Here is a 27,330-nt window from a genome sequence, read left to right on the forward strand (position 1 = left end):
TCACTACTACCAGGAGTCTACTGCTTACAATACATACAATGAAATTAATAATAAAAGAGTATGCAGGTAGCTCCTGGGCTCCCCCAAGTGGTGACTGCAAGCAGCTACAATTTTATTATTTATCCATATGCCTAGGGAATTTAGATACCTGTATCACCGCTATTAACCTATATTAGGTGAAGTCTGGTGAAAATTTTTATTAAAGTACTGTATTGCCCCCCCCCCCAACCACACACATACACTTACTACTGCATCAAGGTTTCACTTCCTGGATAACATGGTGATGTCACGACCCGACTCCCAGAGCTGTGCGGGCTGTGCGGGCTGTGGCTGCTGGAGAGGATGATGGAGGAGGTTCGTCAAAGCGGCACACGCCGCGAAACTGCGGTCACCCATTCCTGTCTCCCCCGCTACTCCTGCATCTCAAAATAAAGCGGATGGTCTGAATTGCAACTGACGGTGAGTGCCCTGCGTTTTCTTCTTTTATTACTTAGTACTCACATGTGACTTCTGGCAGGAGCACCGCCGGCGTATGGTCCAAGTTACCCCAGGTGTGATCGGTGCAAGTGGAGCCTAGGTAGTGCCATCTATCTTTGCATCTCTGATACAGATGATGGAAGAGGGTTGGTCAGTGTCCCTCCAGTGCCCTGCGTCCCTTAGGGTACTATTACACCAAGCAATTTTCCGACGATAAACGATCTTAAACGACCGCTAAGGCAAACGACCCAAAATCGTTAGCCCAAGTACACGAAACGATGATCGTTATTTATGATCGTTCTTGCGGTCGTTTAGTCGTCGCTATTGCGTACGTTTCAGCTGTGAATTCTTATTCCACCGAACGATATGCGAACGATGTGCGAAAGATGTGCGAACGATGAGCGAACGATCAAACGATAAAAATAGGTCCGGATCCTATTAAACGATCAACGATTTCTCGTTGGTCGTTTAATCGTTGCCTGCTATTACACGAAATGATTATCGCTCAAATCTGAACGATTTAACGATTTTTCGAACGATAATCGTTCCGTGTAATACCACCCTTACTGTCCCCCTGCCATCATCCTCTCAAGCAGCCACAGCCCACACAGCTTTGGGAGTCGGGTCGTGACATCACCATGTTATCCAGGAAGTGACATCACCATGTTATCCAGGAAGTGACATCACCATGTTATACAGGAAGTGACATCACTGTGTTATAAAGGAAGTGAAGCCTTAATGCAGCAGTAAGTGCAGGGAAAAAAGTACTTTATAAGCATTTCCCGTAATAAGTGTATATTGGGGATTTGTATAACTTTTGGGGGCGATACAATACTTTTAATAACAATTTTCTTCTTTAACTCCCTCACTGCTGGACAACCACCAATGTTGTGTGCTGACATTGCTGGCATTCTTGTCACGGCCGCGGCGGCGTCCCGCGTTCCGGGCCGCCGCCGCGACCGCTTCCTGCCCCATGCAGCAGCCGGTGTCCATAGTCGGGGACCCGGCGCTGCTATCACCTCGGCCCCGGGGGGCGCCTCACCTCTCCACGCTCCTGTCTCCCGCTGTGCCGGCCGGCGCGCGCGTCCCCGCCTCCTCGGGCGCGCGCGCGCCGGCTGTCTCAGATTTAAAGGGGCAGTGCGCTCCTAATTGGTAGTTGCACCTAATCACTCCCCTATAAATCCCAGCATGCCCTGTCCCCTGGGTTGGAGCCTCTACATGCTTCCCATAGCGTTTGGCCCAGCTCCCTGTTGTTCCTGTGTCCTGTCCGTTACCTGGTCCCTAGTCCCTGTTCCTGAGTCCTGTCCGTTACCTGGTCCCAAGTCCCTGTTCCTGGTTCCTGTTCCCCTGTCACTCCACCTGTTCCTGTGTCCAGCCAGTCACGTGCTCTCTCATCTGCAGACTATTGCCTGTACCATCTCCTGCCACGCCTCGCCTGCCGACACCAGCAACCAAGCCAGGGGTAGCGACCTGGGGGTCGCCTGCCGCAGCAAGTCCATCCCGCCTTGCGGCGGGCTCTGGTGAAAACCAGCGGCCCCTTAGACTCCGCTCCCTGGTGAGGTTTGTGCCATCGCTGGTGCCGGTCCAGTGGATCCACTACTCCGGGCGTTACAGTAGGCTCCAACCATGGATCCCGGCGAGGTGCCTGATCTCCGTGATGTCGCCAGAGTGGTCACTCAGCAGGCGCAACAAATCCAGAAGCAGTCACAGCAGATCCAGCAACTCACTGCCGCCTTACAGCAGCAGACTACTGCCCAGCGCACACCACCTCCTGACGCTTCTTCTTCACTCCGACTGGCCCTCCCAAGCAAGTACTCTGGGGACTCTAAGTTGTGCAGAGGATTCTTGACTCAGTGCACCATGCACATTGAACTTTTGAGTAGTCACTTTTTCACCGAGCGCTCTAAAGTGGCTTTCATCATCAGCCTATTAGAAGGTAGAGCCCTGGCCTGGGCCACGCCACTGTGGGACCGTGATGATCCAGTTGCTGCCAATCTCCGGGCCTTCCTATTCGAGTTTCGCTCCGTCTTTGAGGAACCTGCCCGTGCTTCTTCAGCCGAGACTGCTCTCCTCAACCTCTCTCAAGGCAGCTCCTCTGTTGGTGACTACGCCATCCAGTTCCGCACCCTGGCAGCCGAATTGGACTGGAACGAGGCCGCCCTATTGGCCACCTTCAAGAAGGGCCTGTCTAGTCGTGTGAGAGACGTGCTCGCTGCCCGAGACCTGCCTACCTCCCTGAACGAACTCATTCTACTGGCCACCCGAGTTGATACTCGTTTTTCGGAGAGGGAGGAGGAGGTTCGGCATGAACATTTACTAACCCGTTCCCGTCGCCATCCCCAGCTGGCGCCGGTTTTCCAGAATCCTGACCTTTCGATGTCCCAACCCTCTCCTGAGATTCCTATGCAGGTGGAACGGGCTCACCTGACGCCTGATGAAAGAATCCGGCGCCTGGAGCAGAATCTCTGTCTCTATTGCGGTGGTTCCGATCACTTCCGGCTGGGATGTCCCCTACGTCCCCAAACATCCGGAAAATGCTCGCACCTAGGTCCGGTGGGACAGGTGTCCCTAGGTGTGAATGCCACCATTCCAAGTCTGTCTATGCCAGTTTCCATCCGGACTCTCTCAGGACGAAATCATCAGACTACTGCCTTCCTCGATTCTGGGTCAGCAGGCAGTTTTATTGCGGCAACATTGGTCCAAAGATGGCGGCTACCCGTGACCCGACTAGCCAGGCCTCTGTCTATCTCCTCGGTCACAGGCGAAATTCTTTCCGACCGTGTGTACTACCAGACCGCACCTTTAGTCCTCCAGGTGGGTCCTTTACATCAAGAAGAGATATCCTTCTACGTCCTGCCCCATTCTTCCCCCGCGGTCCTCCTGGGACTCCCGTGGCTGCAAGAACATGCCCCTCAACTGGACTGGAGAACCGGGGAGATTCTCAGTTGGGGTCAGGACTGTTCCAACCAGTGTCTCAGGTCACCTCAGACCAAGTGTACTATGTCGTGTCCTGTCCCAGCCAAGCCTCTACCCGACCTACCGGCAGAAGACCAAGACTCGGCGGATGCCTTCTCTGCCGAGGTGTACCCTCTCTCCGTACCCAAGACTAAGGTCGTGTCCTCTCACCACCGGGAGAACTTACAGAAGGTCCTCGTCCACAGACCCACAGTCCCTTGCCATGTTTTACCGCCTGATCGCCTAGCACCAGTCGTCACCTCCTCGCCTCAGAGAGTACCCCCCGGAAAGACTCATGTTCACCCTGCGCTTCGAAGAGGTATTTTGAAGTGGGGTCATTCCTCGTTGGAGGCCGGGCACCCTGGAGTCCGTAAGACCGGCCAACGGATCTCTCGCCACTACTGGTGGCCTAGTCTGTTTCAAGATGTCAAAGACTTTGTGGCTTCCTGTGCCATCTGCAGGCAAGAAAGAGGGGGAGGCCAAAGGGGGGGGGTACTGTCACGGCCGCGGCGGCGTCCCGCGTTCCGGGCCGCCGCCGCGACCGCTTCCTGCCCCATGCAGCAGCCGGTGTCCATAGTCGGGGACCCGGCGCTGCTATCACCTCGGCCCCGGGGGGCGCCTCACCTCTCCACGCTCCTGTCTCCCGCTGTGCCGGCCGGCGCGCGCGTCCCCGCCTCCTAGGGCGCGCGCGCGCCGGCTGTCTCAGATTTAAAGGGGCAGTGCGCTCCTAATTGGTAGTTGCACCTAATCACTCCCCTATAAATCCCAGCATGCCCTGTCCCCTGGGTTGGAGCCTCTACATGCTTCCCATAGCGTTTGGCCCAGCTCCCTGTTGTTCCTGTGTCCTGTCCGTTACCTGGTCCCTAGTCCCTGTTCCTGAGTCCTGTCCGTTACCTGGTCCCAAGTCCCTGTTCCTGGTTCCTGTTCCCCTGTCACTCCACCTGTTCCTGTGTCCAGCCAGTCACGTGCTCTCTCATCTGCAGACTATTGCCTGTACCATCTCCTGCCACGCCTCGCCTGCCGACACCAGCAACCAAGCCAGGGGTAGCGACCTGGGGGTCGCCTGCCGCAGCAAGTCCATCCCGCCTTGCGGCGGGCTCTGGTGAAAACCAGCGGCCCCTTAGACTCCGCTCCCTGGTGAGGTTTGTGCCATCGCTGGTGCCGGTCCAGTGGATCCACTACTCCGGGCGTTACAATTCTCTAACTGCCCGACAGAGGTCATTAATTAACCCTTCACAGTAACAATCAAAATTACCCTGGGTCACACATACACAATGAGAACTGTAGATTCTCATTGATTGGTATTGGTTTCTGTTGCATTGTACAAACTTGTTATTGTGCTAGTGAATGGCATGCAGAATCTATAAAGTGCTTCTAATTTCACAGTTATTTTTGCTTTGAGGAGCAAAAGCAGAACCAGGAATATTCTCATTCAACACTAAATACTATGGGGTCATCTTATTACAGGCCACCCTTCCATATGGCAGCTGCCCTGATGACTGAAGTGGACACCACCGAGAGAATGCAGAGAACGGGGGTCCCAATCGCTGGGCGTGCATCTATGGCATCATCTGTCTTAATAGATAAGGACAGAAGTTGTCTTCATGAGACAAATTTTGCAGTTCCAGTGCTTGGACAAAGATCTCAGGGACTGGTGTTAGAGACAGCCTGTGTTGTCCACCTGTATAGCTCACTCTATTGTTATGTATAGCTTATACAGTACGTGGATCAGGCATAGGATGTATGGGAGCGTAGTAAGGCCTCTCAGCTCAGGGATCAATTTTTTTGTATGCAGAAAACATGTTTAATAATATTAAATGTTTAGTGGAATAAACCATAACCAATACACATTTATCGCACAGACCATCTTTACCTCCCATGAATGTGTCTCTATATAGATGACATTTATTCTATAAGCGCTGTGCTTTGATTTACTATTGACTTGTCTTGTGCAGAGGAGATAAGGCAGAATCCCTACTGCCTGAACAGTCAGATATGCAGATAGGCCTGACACCTAGAAACACTACAGATACAGCTTCTTTGTCAGAGTGACAGCCCTTCCAAAGAATTATCTACTGGATGGGATGGATGCACGTACCTCTCTCCATATCACGTTCTGCCATGTGCCACCTCGTAAAACTGCAGAAAAGCACAAATGTTAAATGTCAGCTTAAATCTAAGGAAAAAATTGCTATATAACTCTACCAAACACATATATGACGATATAGCGACCCAGTGGCCACAGCTTAGCAGTAGGTGTATTTTAGTCGGGAACAAAGGGCTGCCCTTTATCCATCAATAAGTGGGTTAGAATGGAGAGTTTAGCAGCAGTTTAGTCGTAAAAACTTAAAATTCTGTACAAATCTACAGAATCTACAGAATCTATAGGTTTCTGTTTCTCAGGGGAAAAAAAATTGCCAATAGAAAAATGCTAGCGGATCCCATCGATTTTGGTGGGATCCACAAAGAAGATAATAGCCCTGATTTACTATTAGTATCAAGTTTTTTTTCCCCCACTTTTTCTTGTTCTGCTCGACAATCTGGTGTAATTGTTGTGCACAATTCTTGTCACAGAAAAATATGGTGGATGAGGCTAAAAAAACAGTCTGCATTTTAAGGTGCTCATACACACTAGATAACTGTGTGCTGAACCTACTGATTTCAATGGGCCTGGCCAACTATGGGGCACCGTAACAAACTTTGTTATCATAGGTTGCTGCCAGGGGTGTCTGGGAGGGAGGTGTGTGAAAGGAAATAGATGACTGGAAGGATTGGCGGTATCTGGAAAGAATGGAGGTATCTGGCAGGGATGAAGTATCTGGGAGGGATGGAAGTATCTGGGAGGGATGGATGTGTCTGGAAGGAATGGATGTATCTAGGAGGGATGGAGGTATCTAGGAGGGATGGAGGTATCTGGAAGAGATGTAGGTATCTGGGAGAGATGGATGTGTCTAGAAGGAATAGAGGTATCTAGGAGGGATGGAGGTGCCTGGGAGAGATGGATGTGTCTGGAAGGAATGGATGCATCTAGGAGGGATGGAGGTCTCTGAAAGGAAAGGAGGTATCTAGGAGGGATGGAGGTATCTGGGAGGGATGGAGGTGTCTGGGAGAGATGGATGTGTCTGGAAGGAATGGATGTATCTAGGAGGGATGGAGGTATCTGGAAGAGATGGAGGTATCTGGGAGAGATGGATGTGTCTGGAAGGAATAGAGGTATCTGGGAGGAATGGAGATGTCTGAAAGGAAAGGAGGTATCTAGGAGGGATGGAGGCATCTGGGAAGGATGGAGGTGTCTGGGAAGGATGGAGGTAATGTATCTGGGAGGGATAATGGTATCTAGGAGGGATGGAGGTGCCTGGAAGGGATAGAAGAATTAGCGTGTGAAGCCAGCAAAATCTTTCTTTATTCCACGACCCATAAAACAGCAAATACATAATCACGGACATCCCAGGTGCTAGCTACAGCCTTACTCATGGCTTGCATACAGTTTATGTACAGTGAACTGATGATGGGTGTGTATGGGGAGATGGAGAGGAACAGCTTTTGGCTGAGAGAATGTTCAGCTGACATCCACCTAAGGTGTTTGGCCACCATTACAGAAAGTTTGTCAATAGTTTTAAAATACACAGAAATCTATCTATCTATCTATCTATCTATCTATCTATCTATCTATCTATCTATCTATCTATTGTCCTTGGAGACAAACTTACCAATTGTTTTCTTTTTATTAACAGTATTGTCCGCCTTGTGTCTTTTCTGTACAGAGAAAACACATCAGAGAAAAAAGTTACATAACATAAATCAATCATAAGAGACTGCCCTACGTCCATGAGTCTACACCCAACAGTGCCAAACAACACCACCAGCCGTGCTGAATGCTTCGTCTGTCATTATCAGTATAGACCCCCCCCCCAGCACTTTATATGTTAGACCTACACACGTCACATGTGGAGTTCATGAACAATGATGCAGCAGGAGGCTACTATTACTCATCTATCACCATCAATGACGTAGAAGTATTCTCCTGCACAATACAGCTGCCTCCATGCAGATTTCAAACAATACTTTGTGGTTCATTTATTTAGAGCTCTAACAAGATTTGAATTCAGCTTTGACAACAGCCAAAACCTCTTCCAAGGCAAAGACCAGAAAAAAACCCCACTGTATTCATTACACCCATATTTATCGACACAAGACTTTCCATTAGTCCAATAAATGTTAAAGAGAGGAGTGTCCCTGAGTGCTGTACAGTTCCTATGCAATGACTACAATGGCATTGTCCTAAGTAGAGATAAGCAAACCTTGAGCATGCTTGGGTTTATCCGAACCTCAATGTTCTGCATTTGATTACCGGTGGCTGAAGAAGTTGGATGCAGCCCTAGGGACTCCTAAAAGATATGGATACAGCCTATGGCTGTATCCGTGTTTTCCAGGCGGCCTTAGGGCTGCATACAACTTCTTCAGCCACCGGTAATCAAATGCAGAACATTGAGGTTCGGATAAACCCAAGCATGCTTAAGGTTCGCTTATCTCTAGTCCTGAGCATTTCAAGTTAAATAATTCCCTGGAGAGGCATTAAAAGTCTTGGAGGGTCTATAGTTGTGGCGTGAGAAGGTCTGGGCCTTTGTACACAAGCGTATGGGCGCCATACCTACCATCAGAGCCACGACCCATAGATATAATTACAGTCAAGAGTTGGCTATTTTTTTGCATGTCCTGCGTTGTTATAGTGTCAGTTCTGTAACTGGCTATGGGACTACAACATGGCTCCTGCCATGGGCCACCTGATGTTTCAATATCTAGATCAGAGATAGGGAACCTTTGGCCCTCCAGCTGTTGCAAGACTACAATTCCTGTAATGTCTGGATAACCGAAGCTTTAGCTCTGACTGTCAAGGCACGATGAGAATTGTAATTTTGCAACATTTGGAGTGTCAAAGGTTCCCCATCCCTGTCCTAGATAGTCAGATTAACCCTGTGTGAAGTCCAAGCTCACAGACCCTTACTGACTACTGTACAACACAACAAAAATTATATTTTGTACAATAATATCCTAAGTATCAAAAGATTATTTCATTGCTTCAATTTGCTCCAAACAACTTTGTAAGTGTTCTCTCATATTGCTTATACAGCTCAATATTAGACACCAGTCCCGATTCTGCTGCAAAAAAGCTATTTAGGGCATTTACAGATACTCTGATAGTCCCGATTCAAAAATATGTTTCTTGAGTGTCCTGATTTCTAAATACTGTGACCTATGCATCTCCAGTACAGACAATGACAAAGGTCAAGGAGAAGAGGGTTCAGATGCCATACTTAAAAATTTCCTATTATTAAATATACAGGAAAAGTTCCAGCTTTGGAACCAGAGCTGTGTATGGTACAGGTGGTTATGCTGAACGGGAACATCGTGTTTAGTAAGGTGCACAGCGGATTGTGAAACCCAATCATCTGGCACAGGAGAAGAAGAACACTGAATGTGTTACAATTAGCAGCTCAGTGACTGACAGCGGTAAAATGATATACAAATTAATCCCTTTAAGTGCTGCTTCCCTAAGAGACAGATGAGAGCAGCGCACGCAGAGATCAGAAACGCCTCTGGCAAATCATAAATCTCATTACCCGATGACTTTACCTGCAGACCTGGTATTACTGCACAAATCCGCTAATCCCTTCCAAAACAACAACACTGCCAGGTGCCAGGGCGCCCATTTAGCCACAATTACTGACTGCAAAAATAACAAATAACCTGTGAAATTCATTGCTGGAGGCCACGCGGGTACATAACTGGATGCACAAAATATGGTTATTAATAAATTACAATGATGGCTTCTTGGGGAGAACCTGAGATAACCATAGATTGTTACAGATTGCATACTTAAAGGGGTTGTTTTGTCATAGAGAACCCACCAGTCAGGACCTTCTCTACAGGAGAAATCTAGTCCTAGTGGTTCACGAGGGATGGACCTGATGTATGGTAGCAGCACTATACAGTACTCTAACACAGAGGTGGTAGTCCTATCTATGATGCCCCTATACCCTAATGGATCACTGCCCATTTCTAGAACTCAATCCATATATAAAGCCAATGTACCATCAGTACTTTCACTTTAAGTGTTCTCACATGGACAGAATGGCACTGGCGGGGGGGTGGGGGGGTGGGGGAGTTGGTGACGCGCGGTCCTTTTTTTGAACTGTGGCCCGGTTCCTGTGTTTGGCGCCATTCTATTCCCGGGCACCAGCTGGGGCTAAAGCACTGGAGGCGGGAAGGCCCGCCCCCAGTGGGAAGAAATCCCCTCCCCTCTATGGCGCAGCTCTATTAGAATTATGTGCAATTCATGTGCAAAACTTAAACCGAATGTCCCTGACTACATTCACTTTAACTTCAAGTCACTATACGAAAAAGCCAAAACCAAGTCATCACACAGATCTACCAACTAAGATCATCTTAAATTGACCTTCACAATGGCGTAGTACAGACACATGTTTTGTATCCATATTACTGCTGCAAGGCCCGGCTGTCAGTTCAGGCCCATGGTCAAGTCAGGACTTGAAGCCATAAAAAGGACACCAAAAAAGCCCAAGTTAGTCTGGATTTACACATAATATTTGGTCAGTATTTTTACCCCAAACCAGAAATACTGTAGAACCAACAAAATTAAAAGCCGTAATGGAATAATTTGCTAATTTGTGTCTTCTTGAATCCACCTTTAGTTTTGGCTTTAATACTGATCGTAAATTCTATATGTGAACCCAACCTAGGGCTGGTTTTATACTACAGTATTTGGCTACTTTTTTTGCAAGAATATTTGTTAGCCAAAATTGGAGCATACATAAATGGAAATACAGTACTTGTGCCTTTTCGGTGGTTTGGATCCAAGCCTGGCTTTGGCTTAAAAATACTAATGCATAATATGGAGCCCAAAATTGCCAGGTGAACTCTTGCGTGCTTGCGTAAAACTGATCTATGGGTAAGGGTTTATTTACACAGAAAGATTACCTGACAGATTATCTGCCAAAGATTTGAAGTCAAAGCCAGGAATGGATTTGAAAAGAGGAAAAATCTCTGGATTTCCTTTATGACCTGATCTGTTTATAGTCTGTTTCTGGCTTTGGCTTTAAATCTTTGGCAGATAATCCGTCAGATAATCTTTCTGTTTAAATGGACCCTTAGGGTACTCTTACACGGAACGATAATCGTTGTCATCGGCTGATCATTGATAAAGGTTCTGACCTATAATCGCCTAGCGCCAGCCGCGCATCGCTACGTGTAATAGCGGTGCGCGGCCAACGCTGATGATATGCAAAGAGAAATAGATACCTATCCAGGTTGCAGGGCTCCTCTTCCTCTGAGCTTCTCACCGTGTCCCGCGCGCTCTGGCTTCACAGCCGACTGTCTCAGCTGACAGGCCGCTCGGCCAATCACAGGCCGGGACCGCCGTGGCCAGTGATTGGTTGAGTGGCCTCTCAGCTGAAACAAGCCGCTGTGAAGCTGAAGCATGCGGGATCCGGGGAGAAGCACAGAGGAAGAGGAGCCCTGCAGCCTGGATAGGTATGTATACAGTTTAAACAAAGGCTGCAAGGACATCGGTAACGATGTCCCTGCAGCCCTTGTTAAACGATTATCTGCCTGTGTAATAGGCCCAGTAAACGAGCGCCGATCTAGCAGATCGGCGCTCGTTTTGAGGTATTATCGGGCCCCCATCGGCCCGTGTAATACCACCCTAAGCCAAGCTTTGCAACAACTTCTGTGACCTTAAAAACCCTGACAAATGATCAGAACAGGCTGGGACAATGGCACCACACATTGGCCATATAAGTAAAAAAGCTGAATGGTATCAGAACCCAATTTTTATCTTCTTCTACTAGAATGCAAAACGACAAAAAAACATGAAAAACTGTTTCATAGTAAAATGGAACATAAAAACATCTAAAACAAACAATATCTCCAAATGTTAATATAGCCTAAATGACATCTTGTCAATCTTTTTCTATTATGGCCTCACCCAAAAGTGCCTGGGACTTATTTTTTAATTCTTGAACTCAACAGAACTCAACAGAAGACGTCACTCCGTAACAGCTTGCTGATGGCTTCCAGTTAGATACATTTTTTGAACAAATGATCAAACAAAATTGTTATAAAACAAATGTTACAAAAATCATAATTCGATTAATCTAAGGTTGAGCTTTCCTACAAAGGATATGCCATAACTTTCTAATGGGGACAGCCAACTACTAGGTTTAACACTGGAGCCTCTTCATATGTTTTTCCTGCACAACAGTGCCCATAAAATCGCCTATATGGTGCTCCATTTAAAAATAACACTTACCATCCATCCACAGGATAAGCTATAAATGTATCATTGCTGAGGGCCCAACCTACGGGACGACTACCATTCACAAGAATATAGGCCCCAGAAATCACAACCCGTAACCGTTACATTATTTTAAACTTCCTGTTGTAGTTTACCTCGCGGGGCGCCTTTATACCCTAACCAAATCTAGCTTCCCTCTCCTCCCTTCTTACCACTTTGCTAGATACCTTAATATCTATCTCAATTCCTATAGGCGGTCCAGTCCCCTTCCTGCCCCCAGGAGGCTGGGCCACAGACCGAAACCGCCCCCCCCCCCAGCCGACCCGACACCATCAACCATAAACGACAAAAAAAAAAAAAAACACACACCTCGCAATTAATTTATAATAATAACTACATAACCATCCTCTTCATCAAAACCCTTTCAGACACACATTTCGCTGCCTTCGCACCAATCACACCCCTCCTGGGGTCGCAATTAATGCCCGCAACTTATTTACTGCCATATCATCACCGGATCTCCAGAGGTCCGGTCTCCCGAACCCCAGGACTCCCTCATGTCCCTCCCAGGTTGCCTCCCAGCCCATATATCATGGACAAGGAGTCCCCGCCGGAAGAAACATAACCACACTCAATCCATTATATTATACTTCCACAAAGGCATGCTGATGAGAGAGACGGAGCAAAAAGAAAAAAAAGAAAAAAGTAGATTAGTAAATAAAAATAAAAAAATAACTAAATAATCAAAATAATATATAAATAAATAAAACTCCATACTTGTTACAAAACACACTTAACTTAGCTTATTTACCAATATGACACATGTCGTAGTCTGCCGTAGCGCCGGCTCCCCCTGCCCCCAGCCCCCAGGCCACGAGGAAACAGCCGGACCGCCGCCTCCCCACCTAAAAGTTACTTCTTACTCCAAAGAATGTTATTATTCCAGGCGCCCCGAGAGTACTCCACAGGTTACATAACCCAACATAACCACAATCTGCCTGGATTTCTATCAACCCCCCCCCCCACCACCACCACCACCCCCGGCACTTCGCTGCAAAAGGGGAAAAAATAATTATATAAATTCAAACATAAAAACTTTCATACAATCTAACACAAGATTCCCATTCTTCTAGCCTCAGAACTTGGGGTATGATCCACTTCCGGGCTATTAACAATTTGGCATAAAATAGAAGCCTCAAAGTCTTTTTTATTTTATACCTGGGGACCTGTAATCTTGGTACCAAACCCAGTAAAGCCACCTTAGGAGACCATTCCACGTCAACCCCCACTATACTATTCATTTTTGCATGAACTTGTACCCAAAATACTTGAAGCTTAGGACATTCCCATAGCATGTGTATAAACCCTGCTGCCCCTACCCCACATCTAGGACAATTATCATGAGACCACTTGCCGATTCTTTTTAGCAAGACAGGTGTGTAATAAATTCTATGTGTTATATTGTATCATTCTATGATTTGCAGATTGGGACACGGTACTTATATTCCTATAGATTTTCCGCCACTCATCTGGGTGAATTGTCCCTAATTCCTCCTGCCATCTAATCTGACTATTAAATACTACATCCTTACACCCAATCAGGTATTTATAAATTTTGGACAGGATATTTTTATGAAAGGAGTCCCCCCTAAGTTTTTCAATCAATGGTTCCTTGTTGATAAAAATCGCTTGTTTTTCCCTTATTGTAACCCTTATGGCATTACTTAAACACATATAGTCCAACCATTTCCCATCTCCAATATTAAATTCCCCTTTCACGATATCCCACTCTTTTATGCATCCACCCCTTAATACATCTGCTACCGTATGAACCCCTCTCTCACAGAGGCTCTCCAGTACCCCCAATTTTTTAATTTCCAATAATTTTTTGTTTCCCCATAGAGGGGCAAAGTCACAAAAACCTACCATCCCAATAATTTTTTTCATTTTTTTTCCATGCTTTAACCATTGTTTTTACCATATCCCACTCCTTCCATTCTCCCTCCTCCAACCATCCTGCTTCCAGCTTTTGATATATATCTGCAAACGGCATCTCACGAACTTTCCCTATCAGTGAAAAAAAAACAATTATCTCTCCAAGGGACCAACCAAGATAACTGAGCAGCCAAAAAATATTTTTCCATCTCTGGAATATCTAGTCCCCCCTTCTCTCTCTGTGAACAAAGCAGTTCTAGTTTCATTCGAACCTTCTTCCGCCCCCAAATCAGTGAGTTGAAAATTGTTCTAATTCTCTTTAGGTATTTATCTTCTAACCATACCGGGGCTACCGCAAAAATGTATAATAACTTGGGAAGGCATATCGCTTTAATACGTACAATTTTATCAGCCCTTGATAAGCCAAATCTATTCCATATTTCAGCCTTCTTTTCTATCCCTTCCACCACCTTCTTAACATTGATTGCATTAACTGTCTAATGGATTGGGAGGGGGATATAAGGATAAATATTATTGATAATGAGAAAAAAAAAAAAAAAGAATATAGGCCCCAGTCCCATGTTTGGTGGTCATGCCTGTACACTACCACTCCATGCACTGCCAATGGGACTGATGGAAGTATACGGGGAGATTTATCAAACATGGTGTAAAGTGAAACTGGCTCAGTTGCCCCTAGCAACCAATCAGATTCCACCTTTCATTCCTCACAGATTCTTTGGAAAATGAAAGGTGGAATCTGATTGGTTGCCGGGGGCAACTGAGCCAGTTTCACTTTACACCATGTTTGATAAATCTCCCCCATAGTCTATAGCTCCATAATTACCATAGAAACTAAAAAGGGTCACAATACACAAGCGTTTCCACTGCTTCATGTAATTGGTGGTGGTCCCACCACTTAGACCCCCCAGTGATCACATATTTACGACTTTTCCTGTGGATAGGTGATAAATATTATTCATGGAACAACCTCACTAACAATACTGTATAAAAATAACCTAAAAACACACAATGTATAGCATAGATATAACTCACATAGTCCTCTATGATTTCTTTGATGCCAGCTACAGTCAGGATGAAGATTAAGGGCACCAGTGTGGTGTATCTCCCTGTTGGAGACACATCAGGGATTTGCTGTAAAGAAAAAATATAGACATTATCCCCAATATTCCCATTATTATTGATAAGATCAGCCACATCAAAGATCATGGTTAAAGGGGTACTCCGGTGAAAATCTTTTTCTTTCAAATCAGCTGGTTTCAGAAAGTTATATCAATTTGTAGTTTACTTCTATTTAAAAATCTCATGTCTTCCCATACTTTTCAGCTGCAGTATGTCCTGCACGAAATTGTGTTTTCTTTGCATTGTGACACTGCTGCCACCTCTATCCGAGACAGGAACTGACAGAGCAGTAACAAATGCCCATAGGAATAGGAAACCTCTCCTACTCTGGACAGTTCCTGACATGGACAGACATGTCAGCAGAGAGAACAGTGTCAGACTGGAAAGAATACACCACTTCCTGCAGGACATACAGCAGCTGATAAGTATGGGACGGCTTGATATTTTTAAATAGAAAAATAGTAAATCACAAACCTATATAACTTTCTGAAACCAGTTGATTTTAAGGAAATTACTTTTCGCAGGAGTGCCCCTTTAATGCTTATCAAGCTGTTGCTCGAATACTTGAATGGCTGACAGCTATCTCTCTAGTTCCCCCAAACACACTGCCAGACTCCTCAAGAACAAAAGGATCGGGTAGTTGAAATTCAACATGCCTGATCCTTCTCTCCTTCAACATCATCAACTAGGGGAGAGTCAGGAGCCCATGTCAATTCCCAAAGACAGTCACTTTTTCCCCTTAAAATCCCTTCCTAGCAGTGTTGTCTCTGTAAAGTTGCAGCTTTGATATGATTAGAAGTTGCAGCAACATTAAAGAGCACTTGTCACTATACAAAGGAGAATCACAATCCATCATTAGGCAGCTGTAGAATCCTATTAGATGTAGTGCGGCCAGAAATGTTGTGTATAATCTGCACATTTTTAGTCTTCTCCTCCCATCTGTATTATTTCTATAAATGTTTTCTGTATGTGCTGAGTGAGCTCTTTTGGGTGCAGAGCTGTGTCTACCATGTATTTTCAGCAATAAGACCCCATTAACCCCTAGACGACATAGGGCGTACAGGTACACCCTGGCTGCCTGTCACCCAGGACATACCCATATGCCCTAAGTTGCTAATGTGCTATGAATCGCACTCAGCAATCAGCAGCCGGGCCCTCACCATTATTGACAGGCCGCACCAATCGCGCTTCAGCCTGTCATTAACTTTTTAAACACTGTAACAATGGTGTTTAAGTGTAAGTGACAGGAGCAGCTCCTGTCACTTACCGATCGAGACCTTCGCAGTGCGACTGCAGGGGTCCTGATCGCTTTCACAGATCGCCGCAGGTCTCTTACCTTCCTCCGTGCGGTCTGCCCAGCTTTTTGCTCATAAAGTCTGCCACAGACAGACTCTATGTGCCGAGCACTGATAACACTGATCAATGCTATGCCTATGTACAAAAAGTACTTGCAAAGCGTTTAAAAAAAAGGAAAGATGTAAAATTACCCCAAAGCCCCTCCCCCAATAAAAATTTAACTCACCCCCCCATCCCAATATACAAATAAAACCTATAAAAATAAATAAACATATTATATACCGTAGCGTGCCTAATTATCTGGTGTATAAATATATAACAAAAGTGATCCCACACAGTGAACAGCGCAAACGAAATGAGGGGGAAAAGTGCCAGAATTGCTGGGCTGGGTTATGCAGGGGTTGATACTCTCAGCTATACATACAGGCTTCTATATCAAAAAGTGCTGTAAGCGCTGCAGAATCTGTTGGTGCTACACAAGTAAATATAATTATTATAAAAAAAAAATTAATTTAAACTTATTCCTTGGTGCATGCTAGATTTTTGCCAACCAAAACTATAGGCTGTAATGCCTCCTCGCTCCCCTTCCCATCTCTGTCTCTGCTTGATTGAGGCCAGAGAAGCAAGTGGGGGTTGTAGAATATTTCTGACAATAAGCACTGGATGGCCAAGAGGAATTTGCATGCGGCAGAGAAAAGACATTGACTAAACTCCCAGACTCATATATTCATATCTCCCACGATCAACTTATTTGCAAGTAAAATAGAAGATTGTACCTGTAATAAGGCAATGAAGAGGAAGAAAGCGTTGGCAGCTCTCCTGATCTGCTCATAGAGGAATCGAGGTAGGAACGTTAACACGCTGTACTTGGCTGTGCTGTAGGGACAAAGGCAATGGTTAGTGTATTGGCTGTAATAGGATAAAATGTGCAAGTATATTCACTTATAGAGTTATAGAGATCGACATAAAATGTATAGTCCATACGGTAAATTATTAATTAAACTCCATAATAGCATGGCATCAATGGGAGCTTAGCTGCAGTAACCCAGCATGGCCACTACAAAATGTATGGAGCTGTGTACTTTTGACCCTGTCAGCTGATCAGTGGGTTGCTGGGTACTGATACCCTAACAATCTGATCCTGGTGATAGGTTATCAAAAAAAAAGGAAGCTCACAAAACGGTTGGCAGCTGCCTTAGATGGTCTTTAAAGGGAACCTTTCATTTTTATGCTGCCATAACCACAAGTCAATGTGGCAGTCCTTTGCAGGTTCTCCCCACCAGCCTTGAATAATAGATCTTTTCCCATACCCAAATAGAAAGAGATTTTTCAATGAAGACAGGCATGGCCGTGGTTCAGGCAACATTCAAGTGATGACATGTTCCCCCTAACCAACATGGTTCATCCAGACATCACCAATATACAGTATGTCCGTAACTTGTCAAAAAGGTATACCATGGCAGACACCCAATGGGACCGATGAGCTTAAAGGGGTTTCCCAGTGAAAGCTTATCAATGGCCTATCTTTAGCTCAGTATCTGGGTGTCATCTGGCACCCACCATATACAAAAAACAGAACTGGAAGAAGACTTTGTTCATTTTGTAATGGGCATGTGGGGTTACTGCAGCTCAGCTCTCATATACAAAAAATTAGGTACAAAAAATGCAAAAAAAAAAAACAAAAAAAAAATGCTCAACCCCTGCTTCTATAAAATTAGCAAAAAAAAGTGTCTGGATCAACCACTGGTGGTTAAGGGGTTAATGTTTCAGCATTGGCAGATTATAATTGCTGGGAATAATAATCCTTCATCCATACAGCGACTTAATTAGAATTTTCACTGTTGTAAAGGTTAAAGAGGCTCAGATAAATGTGTCCTGTGAACGTTGCTGGAGCGGCGGTGCTGGACGTGTAAACAAGCGCGTATGCTATTACTCTGGCTTTAGATATTCACACTTACTACATAGGAAACAGAGCCTGGCTGGATATAGTCAAAGATACATTTGTGCTCAAAAGTTTACATACCCCAGCAAAAAAATTTATTTCTTGTCCTTTTTTCAGAGAATATGAATGATAACACAAAAACTTTTCTTCCACTCATGGTTAGTGGTTGGGTGAAGCCATATATTGTCAGACTACTGTGTTCTCTCTTTTTAAATCATAATGACAACCAAAAACATCCAATTGACTCTGATCTCTGGTTTATACACCCCAGTTCCTAATACCGTGTATTGCCCCCTCTAACATCAATGACAGCTTGAAGTCTTTTGTGGTAGATGTGGATGATGATCTTTATTCTCTCAGATTGTAAAGCTGCCCATTTTTCCAGTTCCTGTAAATTTCTGGGCTGTCTTGTATGAACTGGGTGCTTGAGATCTCCCCAGAGTGGCTCAATGATTTGAGGTCAGGAGACTGAGATGACCATTCCAGAACCTTCACTTTGTACTACTGTAGCCAATGACAGTTTGACTTAGCCTTGTGTTTTGGATTGTTGTCATCTCCGATCAAAGAAGTAACATGTTACTTCTTTTGAGCGGAGAGCGGTGACAGCGGACGACAACGCACCCTCTCATTCACTTACAGCAGCACACAGAGCACAACGGGATTCCGCAGGAATTACGCCATGTTTACTTAGTGTGAACTGGCCCTTATTGTGCATCTTGAAACAGCCACACCACTAGTTTTCAGAGAGTCCTGTAATTTGGTTTTTACAATGCCCCTGATTTTCCATTTGTTAATCACAGTTTCGACACTGCTGACTGGCATTAACAATTCCTTGGATATCAGAACAAAGTGAAGGTTCTGGAGTGGCCATCTTGGTCTCCTGACCTCAATATCATTGAACCACTCTGGGGAGATGTCAAGCGCGCAGCTCATGCAAGACAGCCCAGGAATTTACAGGAACTGGAGGCTTTTTGCCAAGAAGAATGGGCAGTTTTACCATCTGAAAAACTAAAGAGCATCATCCACAACTACCGCAAAAGACATAGATATTAGAGGTGGCAATACACGTTATTAAACTTTTTATCAGGGTCATTTGGAGTTTGACAGGAAATGGCTTCACCCGACCACTAACCATGAGTGGAAGAAAAATTTTCATATCCTCTGAAAAATGGACAAGAAAGCAAAAATTCTGCCGTTGTATGTAAACTTTTGAGCACAACTTAATATATCTTATATAGCTGGCAGAACATACACTAAACTCCCTGACAATTGCAGAGACCACTGGAGACCCCAGTGATTATGTTACACAGTACATCTACTCTTCCTCTCACATGTTGTTCTGGCATTAGAGACATACAGACACTGAGATGTCATTGTGTTCTGTAATGCCGAATCAGGACATTTCCCCCATTATTTACTTATTCGCTAGAGACACGGCTCATGAATTGTCGCTTATTGATTAAACAATAGACAAGCAACAACTTACATAGCTGTAAATACAATATAATATGAGTCATGCACGATATCTGAAACATTAAAAGCCCCACTTATATCCTGAAAGGGATGCAGAAGAACTGTAGAGACAATGGGAAAACCCAGTGATACAGAAGATCCTCAGTTTACCTCTATGCAGCTGGTTACACTGCTTAGATACAGCTCCCTGGGCTCCACACTGCACATGTTCTACTACAATACATAAACCTATACTAAAATACATAATACGAAACCGGGAGCTTATCAAATAGGCACTGATCAAACAAATCATGGGTGTTATATGAGTATTACGTATGTACACAGGTACAATATACAGTATATATGTAGCCTCTGTATCTCACAATATAGGCAGGTAGCAAAGGCTGCCTGTACAGCACAAAAAGCCCCATCAGGGGGCGGTTAGAGAAGCACTCAGCGGGGCGCTTCGCTCCTTACACATTCTAGTGGTCAGCTGGGGTCTGAACATTTAGACGCTGACAGATAAAAACTTGACATGTCAAAATTATATTAGAGAATTGGAAAACTTACCGTTACATAGTGATTGAAAATATCTGATATGACGGTCACTTTAAATACTGTATATCTGCTGTTAGTTGCTGAATACTATTGAGCAAACCTGTCACCATGTTTGGGTTCGGCAACCCTGAATGCTCTGCCTTTGATTTCCACAACTGCATAAATTGGAGGCAGTCCTGGGGAGTCCTGGAAAACATGGATACAGCCAGGGGCTGCGTTCACACTACGTATATTTCAGTCAGTATATGTATATTTCAGTCAGTATATTTTAGTCAGTATTGCAACCAAAACCAGGAGTGGATTAAAAACACAGAAAGAATCTGTTCACACAATGGTGAAATTGACTGGATGGCCGCCATATAACAGTAAATAACTGGCGGCCATCCACTCAGTTTCAACATTGTGTGAACAGATCCTTTCTGTGTTTTTAATCCACTCCTGGTTTTGGTTGCAATACTGACTAAAATATACTGACTGAAATATACATATACTGACTGAAATATACGTAGTGTGAACGCAGCCAGAGACAGGGAATCAAATGCAAAGCATTCAGGTTTGGCTAATATTATCAAACCCAAACACTCTGACAGATTCGCTCAACACTATTGCTGACATAATCCTGGTAGCAATCCCCTTAAAGTATCCCTTTAACTCATCAGCGCTTGCAGTTAAACATTGCGCTGTGATTGCAGAGCGGGAAGCCATTGGCTCCCACCCCACCATACATTGTGGCATCAAAACAAGTGGCTTCTTCTCAAAGGCTTTCTGTCTGGCTCAGAGGAATTGCACTATTGGGATTTTTGAGCTACTGGTGATTAACTTTGCTCTGGAACAGTGGCATCATCTTCTGGAAGGGGCGAAGCATCCAATTACCATCTTCAATGACTACAAGAACCTCCTCTATCTTCAAGCCTCTGATGTTCTTGGTCAGGAGGATGCCCCTCGCCACATCATATCACCTGAATGTTTGGTGCTGGTAGCCACCTCAGTTATTCAGAATGTCCCTTCTGGCAAGACCTATGTGCCCCCAGCGCTCAAAAGGAGAATTCTGAAATGGGGTAATTCTTCCTTGATCGTTTGGAGCCCATACGACCGGACAGTTGATCTCTCGACATTACTGGTGGACAAGTCTTTCCCTGGACATCAAAGACTATGTGGCTTCTTGCTCCATTTGTGCCAAAAACAAGACCTCCCTTCTGAATCCAGCCAGTCTACTTCTGCCTTTGCCCATTCTACACCGTTCTTGGGTGGACATTGCCATGGACTTTGTTACCAACCTTCCTCCTTCTGGGGGTAACACTGTCACCTGGGTAGTTACAGACTGGTTTTCAAAAATGTTGTGCCTCTTCCTGGTTTGCCTTCCGCTCCTCTTCTGGCCAGCCCTTTCCTCCAGCATATCTTCTGGTTGCATGACCTGCCTCAACATATCGTTTCAGATGGGGACCTCAATTAGTTTCCAGGTTGTGGTGTGCTGTGGTGGTGCTGTGTTGTGTTCCCAGCTCCAGGTGAAGTACTTTTCTTCAGCCTTTCACCCTGAGACCAACGGGCAAGTCGAGAGAGTCAACCAAGTCCTTGAAAATTATCTCCATCATTTTGTTCCTGCTTATCAGGACAACTAGTCGAATCTGCTTCCCTGGTCAGAGTTCTCCTATAACCATCTGGACTTGAGTTCCACTGGCAACTCACCATCCTTCATTGTATATGTACCTGCTGGGAACGAACTGGTCAAAGGTTTTGCGTTCATATGGGAACAGACATGCCAATTCCTGATGCATGCCACTGGTCGAATGAACTGTCAGGCTGACAAGAAGAGGAGACCTGCCGTAACCTTCTCTCCTGGTGACAAAGTCTGGTTGTCTGCCAAGTACAGTATGTACGACTGAAAATCCTGAGCTACAAGTTGGGCCAATGGTTTTTTGGACCATTCAAGACGCATCAATCTGGCTGCCCATAAATTCCATCTGCCTTCCACCATGCGGATCCCAAACTCCTTCCACCCCTCTCTCCTAATGCCGGTGGTCCTTAACTGTTTTTCAAGGAAGCCCATCGCTCCTCCTGTGCAAGCAGTCCCATCTGACATCTATACTGTTAACAACATACTGGTTATGAAGACGGTCAGAGGGAGAAGATACTTTTTGGTCCTGAAGAGAGGTCCTGAAGAGAGCGATGGTTCAGTGGATCCACCACTCCTGCCGTTACAAGGTGCTGCAACTTTACTGGACAATAGTCTGTAACAGCTTTGCGCTGGAAATGAGTGATGAAGGAGGGGAGTAGGCAGGGTGGGAGGACTGTGTTGAAGAGCTGAGGGAAAACAATGCATTCTGGGACTTGTAGTACTGAGCAACTGCTTCACTGGGACATACAAAACAAATCAATTTTTGCGGTTTCAGAACTAGGGCAAATAAGTAAGCAATGCTATATGCTTCTACAGCATTTTTACTTTTTTTACCTAATGTACACCTTTAATTTTGCAGCCAGACAAGAAAATAATTTTTATACATATATATTTTTTTGCAATATTAAAGAAACAGTAACACAAACACTGGTCATGACACAGAGTGGATCACCTTACAAGCACATAATGCACTATTGTGTTAGGCAGTGCCATATGAAAGCTGAGACGCCATCCTGGAAAGCCGCTGAAGCTCTAAGAGGCCAATGAGGTTTAATTCCAGGAAAACCAAACTTACAGTACAAAAGGCGAACTAACAGCCTTCTTCACACGAGGAAATCTCATCCGCCAGCATTGTGTTAACACACAGAATAGGAATCATTCGTTGTACTTAATTATTTACGGCAAAGGGTCAAATGGAATCTCTCTGAACATGGTGTGAAAAGCCGAAGAAAATACTCAGCAGCGTCCCTAGGAGTCAGGGGATGCAAAGGTTATGGCCGTACCCAAGGCCTGGAGGCCGAGCCGGCCCAAAACCAATAGTTGCAGACATGGCATAATTTGAGCGTATTCCGAGGAACATTTACAGATACCAGTCATTTGTCTCAGATGGGAATTCTTCTTCTATTGATTCAATATTAATAAATCAAAAATTAAGAAGTTTGATGATCGCAGCAATTACTGTATGTCACAAAATGCAAACACAGTTCTATAGCCTTAAAATAACCCTCAATTCCGGGATAAGGACACAAAGGGCTTATTGAATGACAGGCAGAATGCAGCGGTGCATCTATCTGGCAGCCAGCAGCTCTGGGAACACATATTTTTGTAAAAATACAGTGAAATTGAACATGCTTGTAATCCAAATCATATCAAAGAAAATTTCCCCATAAGAAGCAATTGAAAGGCAGATGATTCAATCCACAGAGAAGGGGGATTACAGTTAAAGTATGTTTTCCGAGGTTACCTCCTCCGTGCACACTTCAGGCCCCCAATGCAAGCAGCGGTATTGTCCTGGACCGGCACAGATCCCCTGTTCTCTCACCTGGGCCAGACGCCTGCAGGACTAAAGTCATCATCCCCAGCGGACCCCCGACTGATCTGTGCCCATGCCTCCAGCTGTTCACCCCTTGTGGCAGGAAGAGTAGCTTCAGGGATTCACGTGACAGTGGACTTCACATCACAGCTGAAAGCCACAGAGCAGGATACAGAGACCGGACCTCCACAGTTCTGCACCGCTGGTCCTGGAAGGCTGGTCCCTTACTACAGACACCAGATAGGAACTGAGGGAAAAGCTTAGCATCTCTCCTGTTAGTCAGGGGAATACCATCACCAAGGAAGCGCTACTGGGATCATCAGTCATTCACGGACTACAGGGGCGGCCCGCTGCTGAGAGTCCCAAAGGTCAGGGAGACTTGCTATGTAGAGAAGTGCACCATATCTGAATCAGAGTATAGTATTGGGGGTACAGAACATGCCTCTGACCCAATACAGTTCATACAGTGTGGTGTCCTACCACGGGTTTTGCTATTGGTTACACTCTTCGCAAAAGTCGGTACTTTTTGTAAGTGGTAATGAAGTACTAATAGAGTTTCACCACTAGATGTCGCTAATACAGATGTATGTACACAGATGCTGCACGGCTGAAGTATGGAAAGGGTTAATGTTTATTTGTATGACACATGGATCTGTGAACTGATAGGAGTCTCTTCTTCTTCTGTCCTATCATCTCTCACTTTACTTCTTCTTACGCACTCTTGACCCACTCACAGCGGCCCTTAGATACGCTGGAGAGGAATATGGGTAGTCACATGGGTAGAGGAAGGGTGAAGGTCTTTTGTGTTGGACGCTGTAAGGCAAGCTAGAACGCTCCTTACAGCGGTCCTCTTGGGCCTTGGCCCTCTGCCAGGTCCCCCTACTCTCAAGAGTCAGTCTTAGTCAGATCCCCGTATGGGTAGGAAGCAAGACAAGACACAGCTAACAGCTTCTTCTCAGCTTATTTCACATAAGACTATGTAGTGTTAAACTTCTACAGTAGAGTACAAGTCAGAGATCATCTCAACCCATGCTGTGGACTAGGAGAGTCGCAGTGCAGCACAGTATCCACAGACAGCAATAAGCTAGGAACTGATCCGGATAGAGCAAAGTTGCTAAGAGCCTAGGAACTCTATCTCGCAGCGGGGTTGTCAGCAGGGAATCCTCAGCATTCTGCTCATCCCAGGTAACAGGGTCTGGGGCTTGTGTCACCCTCATAGGATGGGTCACCCGACACTGGTGGGAATAAGGTGGTGCAAAGACCCAAAGGTCATAACACAGGCACAAGTATTCTCCTCTTCTTCTTTTAATGTATTCTTCTACCTCATTCTCCAACATCCCGGCAGAGCACAGTACTACTTGGGTTGGGACTCTCATGACATCCTCCTCTCTGCTCCTCTGATTCTTTGTATCTCTCAACACGCAACTTAGTCAGCACGACTATACTTCTATCACAGAACTGGGTCCTGTACTATCAAGTGTACTAACGAGTGTATTATCAAGTGCTTTCTCAAGAGAAACGTACCCTGTCAAGGAAAAGTTGTATTACCTGCTGCACACAAGTACTTTTAAAGTAAACAAGAGATTATTTATGATAAAGAGACTGTGATTCTTCGCCCCACACCAACACAGTGTACACTACAACCGGCACTGGCGCCACAACACAACATCTCAGGGTCCGGCTACATCTCGGCCGACCACCACAGAAGTGGTGTCACACCTCACAAGTGACCAGCTGTTCCTCCGCCAGGGGCTCACCACATACAGCATCAGGATGTGGGCCCACAGGGCTCATATTACAAAGCTTTGCTTGTTTACCGAGTTACAATTTTTCAAAAATGACAGCCAAACGCTTGTACAGCAAATTACTCAAAACCCAAAAATGGTCAATACTGAAGATGAGAACCAGCTAGTAAAATCGGTATTTCCACTATACCTATTTATATTATACCTATTTTTCTACATTCTGGAAGTACAGACAGATAATATGACAGGTACCACCTGTCTCATTGCTCTAACAGCTATCTAACAATGTCAGCAGTTTGGAGCCTAAAACAGCTGACAGATTCACTTTAAGTTCAGCTTCCACATCTTGGAGTTGGATAAATTTTGAAAACCTGGAGTTTTGCCCAAAGTAAATCCAGTTGGGCAGCACAGCAGGTCCATGCTGTATTATTGAGCGTGATTATAATGTATTCCTGCACACAATATCCTATTACAACTCGTCACTAACCGCTAAGCCATAGGATCCCATCTCTGTTTATGTCATCACATTTCTAGTTCCAGTGAGATCCTAAATCCAACAACTTGTTTAATATAAACAGGGCGATTATGCAAATCATTATTCTGGTAATTAACACCGGGTTCCCAAGGATCCCCCAGTGGCTTCTCCCATTGCTATTCTTAGTTCATTTTGCCCTAAATCATTGGCGGCACAGCTCTAATTTGGATAGTAAACTCTTAGAAGCAGACATCATGGCTTGGAGAGGGAATACCGTATTGACTTTCTAATGCTGTCTGAATTGGCAATGCAGTTAGCAGCATCTAGTATAGAGGGAATACTAATATTTTGGATAATGTTCTAACAGCCCAATCCCTGGCCCCAATCCATCAGTCGTGACTGGCAAGCTGCAGAAAGGTTCTGATTAATATGCTTTTAATTTCTTAATAGTGGTAAACCTCTCCCTTTAGCCACTGTTTGATCATCCGTACAGGGATGCAGAGAATCTCAGTCTCATTTGTTATAGAAATCCATCAGCAGATTACAAGGTGAAAGTTTACTTTATCCAGAGCGCTGCATGTGCACATTATCTTTCTACAATCTATGGCTATGTTCACACTGCGTATGAGTCCGGCCGCATTTCATACACCGCCGTACAGCGATCTGAAGCAGGTCATTTACTTTAAAATCTTCGCCCAGCCCAATAAAACTCACAGAACCTTTTGGATCGAAAAATCAAGTTCAATTTGGCTGAAATAAGTACTTTGTACGAGACCGCATGGAAATCCACGGCCGTGAGTTGGAACATTTCCGTCCTCTTGTTCATTTTTCACGGCGCCATATACGATCCGGCCGTAGCTCATACGTAGTGTGCATTGTGCGGGCGTATATTGTATACTTTCAAGCGAACGCATCAACCTCAAAACTACGTGCGTATATTCACGATTCGCACTACGGCCGGACTCATACGCAGTGTGAACATAGCCTATGGGTGTAACTACTGGGGTAGCAGGCACAGCTACTGCTATGGTGTGCGACAACTTTTACATATTAGAAGGCCAATATCGGCCATTATGGCCGATAATCGTCCTGTGTAATAAAAGGCAACAATAAGCCGAAATGAACGATGTTGGCTGATCGTTGCAGTCGTGTTTTTTTTAAATTTTGAAAGACAAACAACTCCTATACCAACGATCTGCTGCCGTCACTCCATGAAATAGGAGCGGCAGTAGCAGACCGCTGCTATATGCTATGGGCTGCCCGAACGATCTAGCGACCACCCTGGCAGCCCCGCTGGAGCTCCCCACGCCCCCCAGGCCATGAGCAGAATCTGGGTGGGATCTTTATACAGTATCCCCTCTCCCCTGCACCATGGCCTAGTAAGAAGTATGGTGAGAGGGAGGGTATTCTGTACCTGTACTCCCCCCCCATGTACTGTTCAGGGGTACTGTATAATACAGGATCCCATGCCCCCTCTTTGTATACTCAGGTCACCCAGCTTTCCTAGCATCCTTGCCCAGCATCTTGTAGTCAGCCTGATGGAGGTCACCCAGCTTTCCCAGGATCCTCTACTCACTATGATGGAGGTCACCCAGCTTTCCCAGGATCCTGTA

At 45.3% G+C, this 27,330-nt stretch overlaps 1 protein-coding gene across 3 annotated transcripts in view; it reads right to left on the reverse strand.

The window, feature by feature from the left end:
- The window catches only part of ATP8A2 (ATPase phospholipid transporting 8A2), a 476,575-nt gene that overhangs the window by 390,684 nt on the left and 58,561 nt on the right, over nucleotides 1-27,330 (reverse strand). Inside the window, exons 3-6 of one of the 3 annotated variants that reach the window (XM_069969843.1) lie at nucleotides 16,894-16,993; nucleotides 14,735-14,833; nucleotides 7,143-7,188; nucleotides 5,531-5,571 (exon numbers count right to left, since the gene is read on the reverse strand). In XM_069969843.1, coding sequence (XP_069825944.1) covers nucleotides 5,531-5,571; nucleotides 7,143-7,188; nucleotides 14,735-14,833; nucleotides 16,894-16,993 — 286 coding nt within the window. Of the gene's footprint in view, nucleotides 1-5,530; nucleotides 5,572-7,142; nucleotides 7,189-14,082; nucleotides 14,114-14,734; nucleotides 14,834-16,893; nucleotides 16,994-27,330 lie in introns of those variants that run through there. The other 2 variants (XM_069969844.1, XM_069969845.1) reach the window with 2 other exon arrangements.

Source organism: Dendropsophus ebraccatus, chromosome 5 (assembly GCF_027789765.1).
Source record: "Dendropsophus ebraccatus isolate aDenEbr1 chromosome 5, aDenEbr1.pat, whole genome shotgun sequence".
In the NCBI taxonomy this organism is placed as follows: Eukaryota; Metazoa; Chordata; class Amphibia; order Anura; family Hylidae; genus Dendropsophus; species Dendropsophus ebraccatus.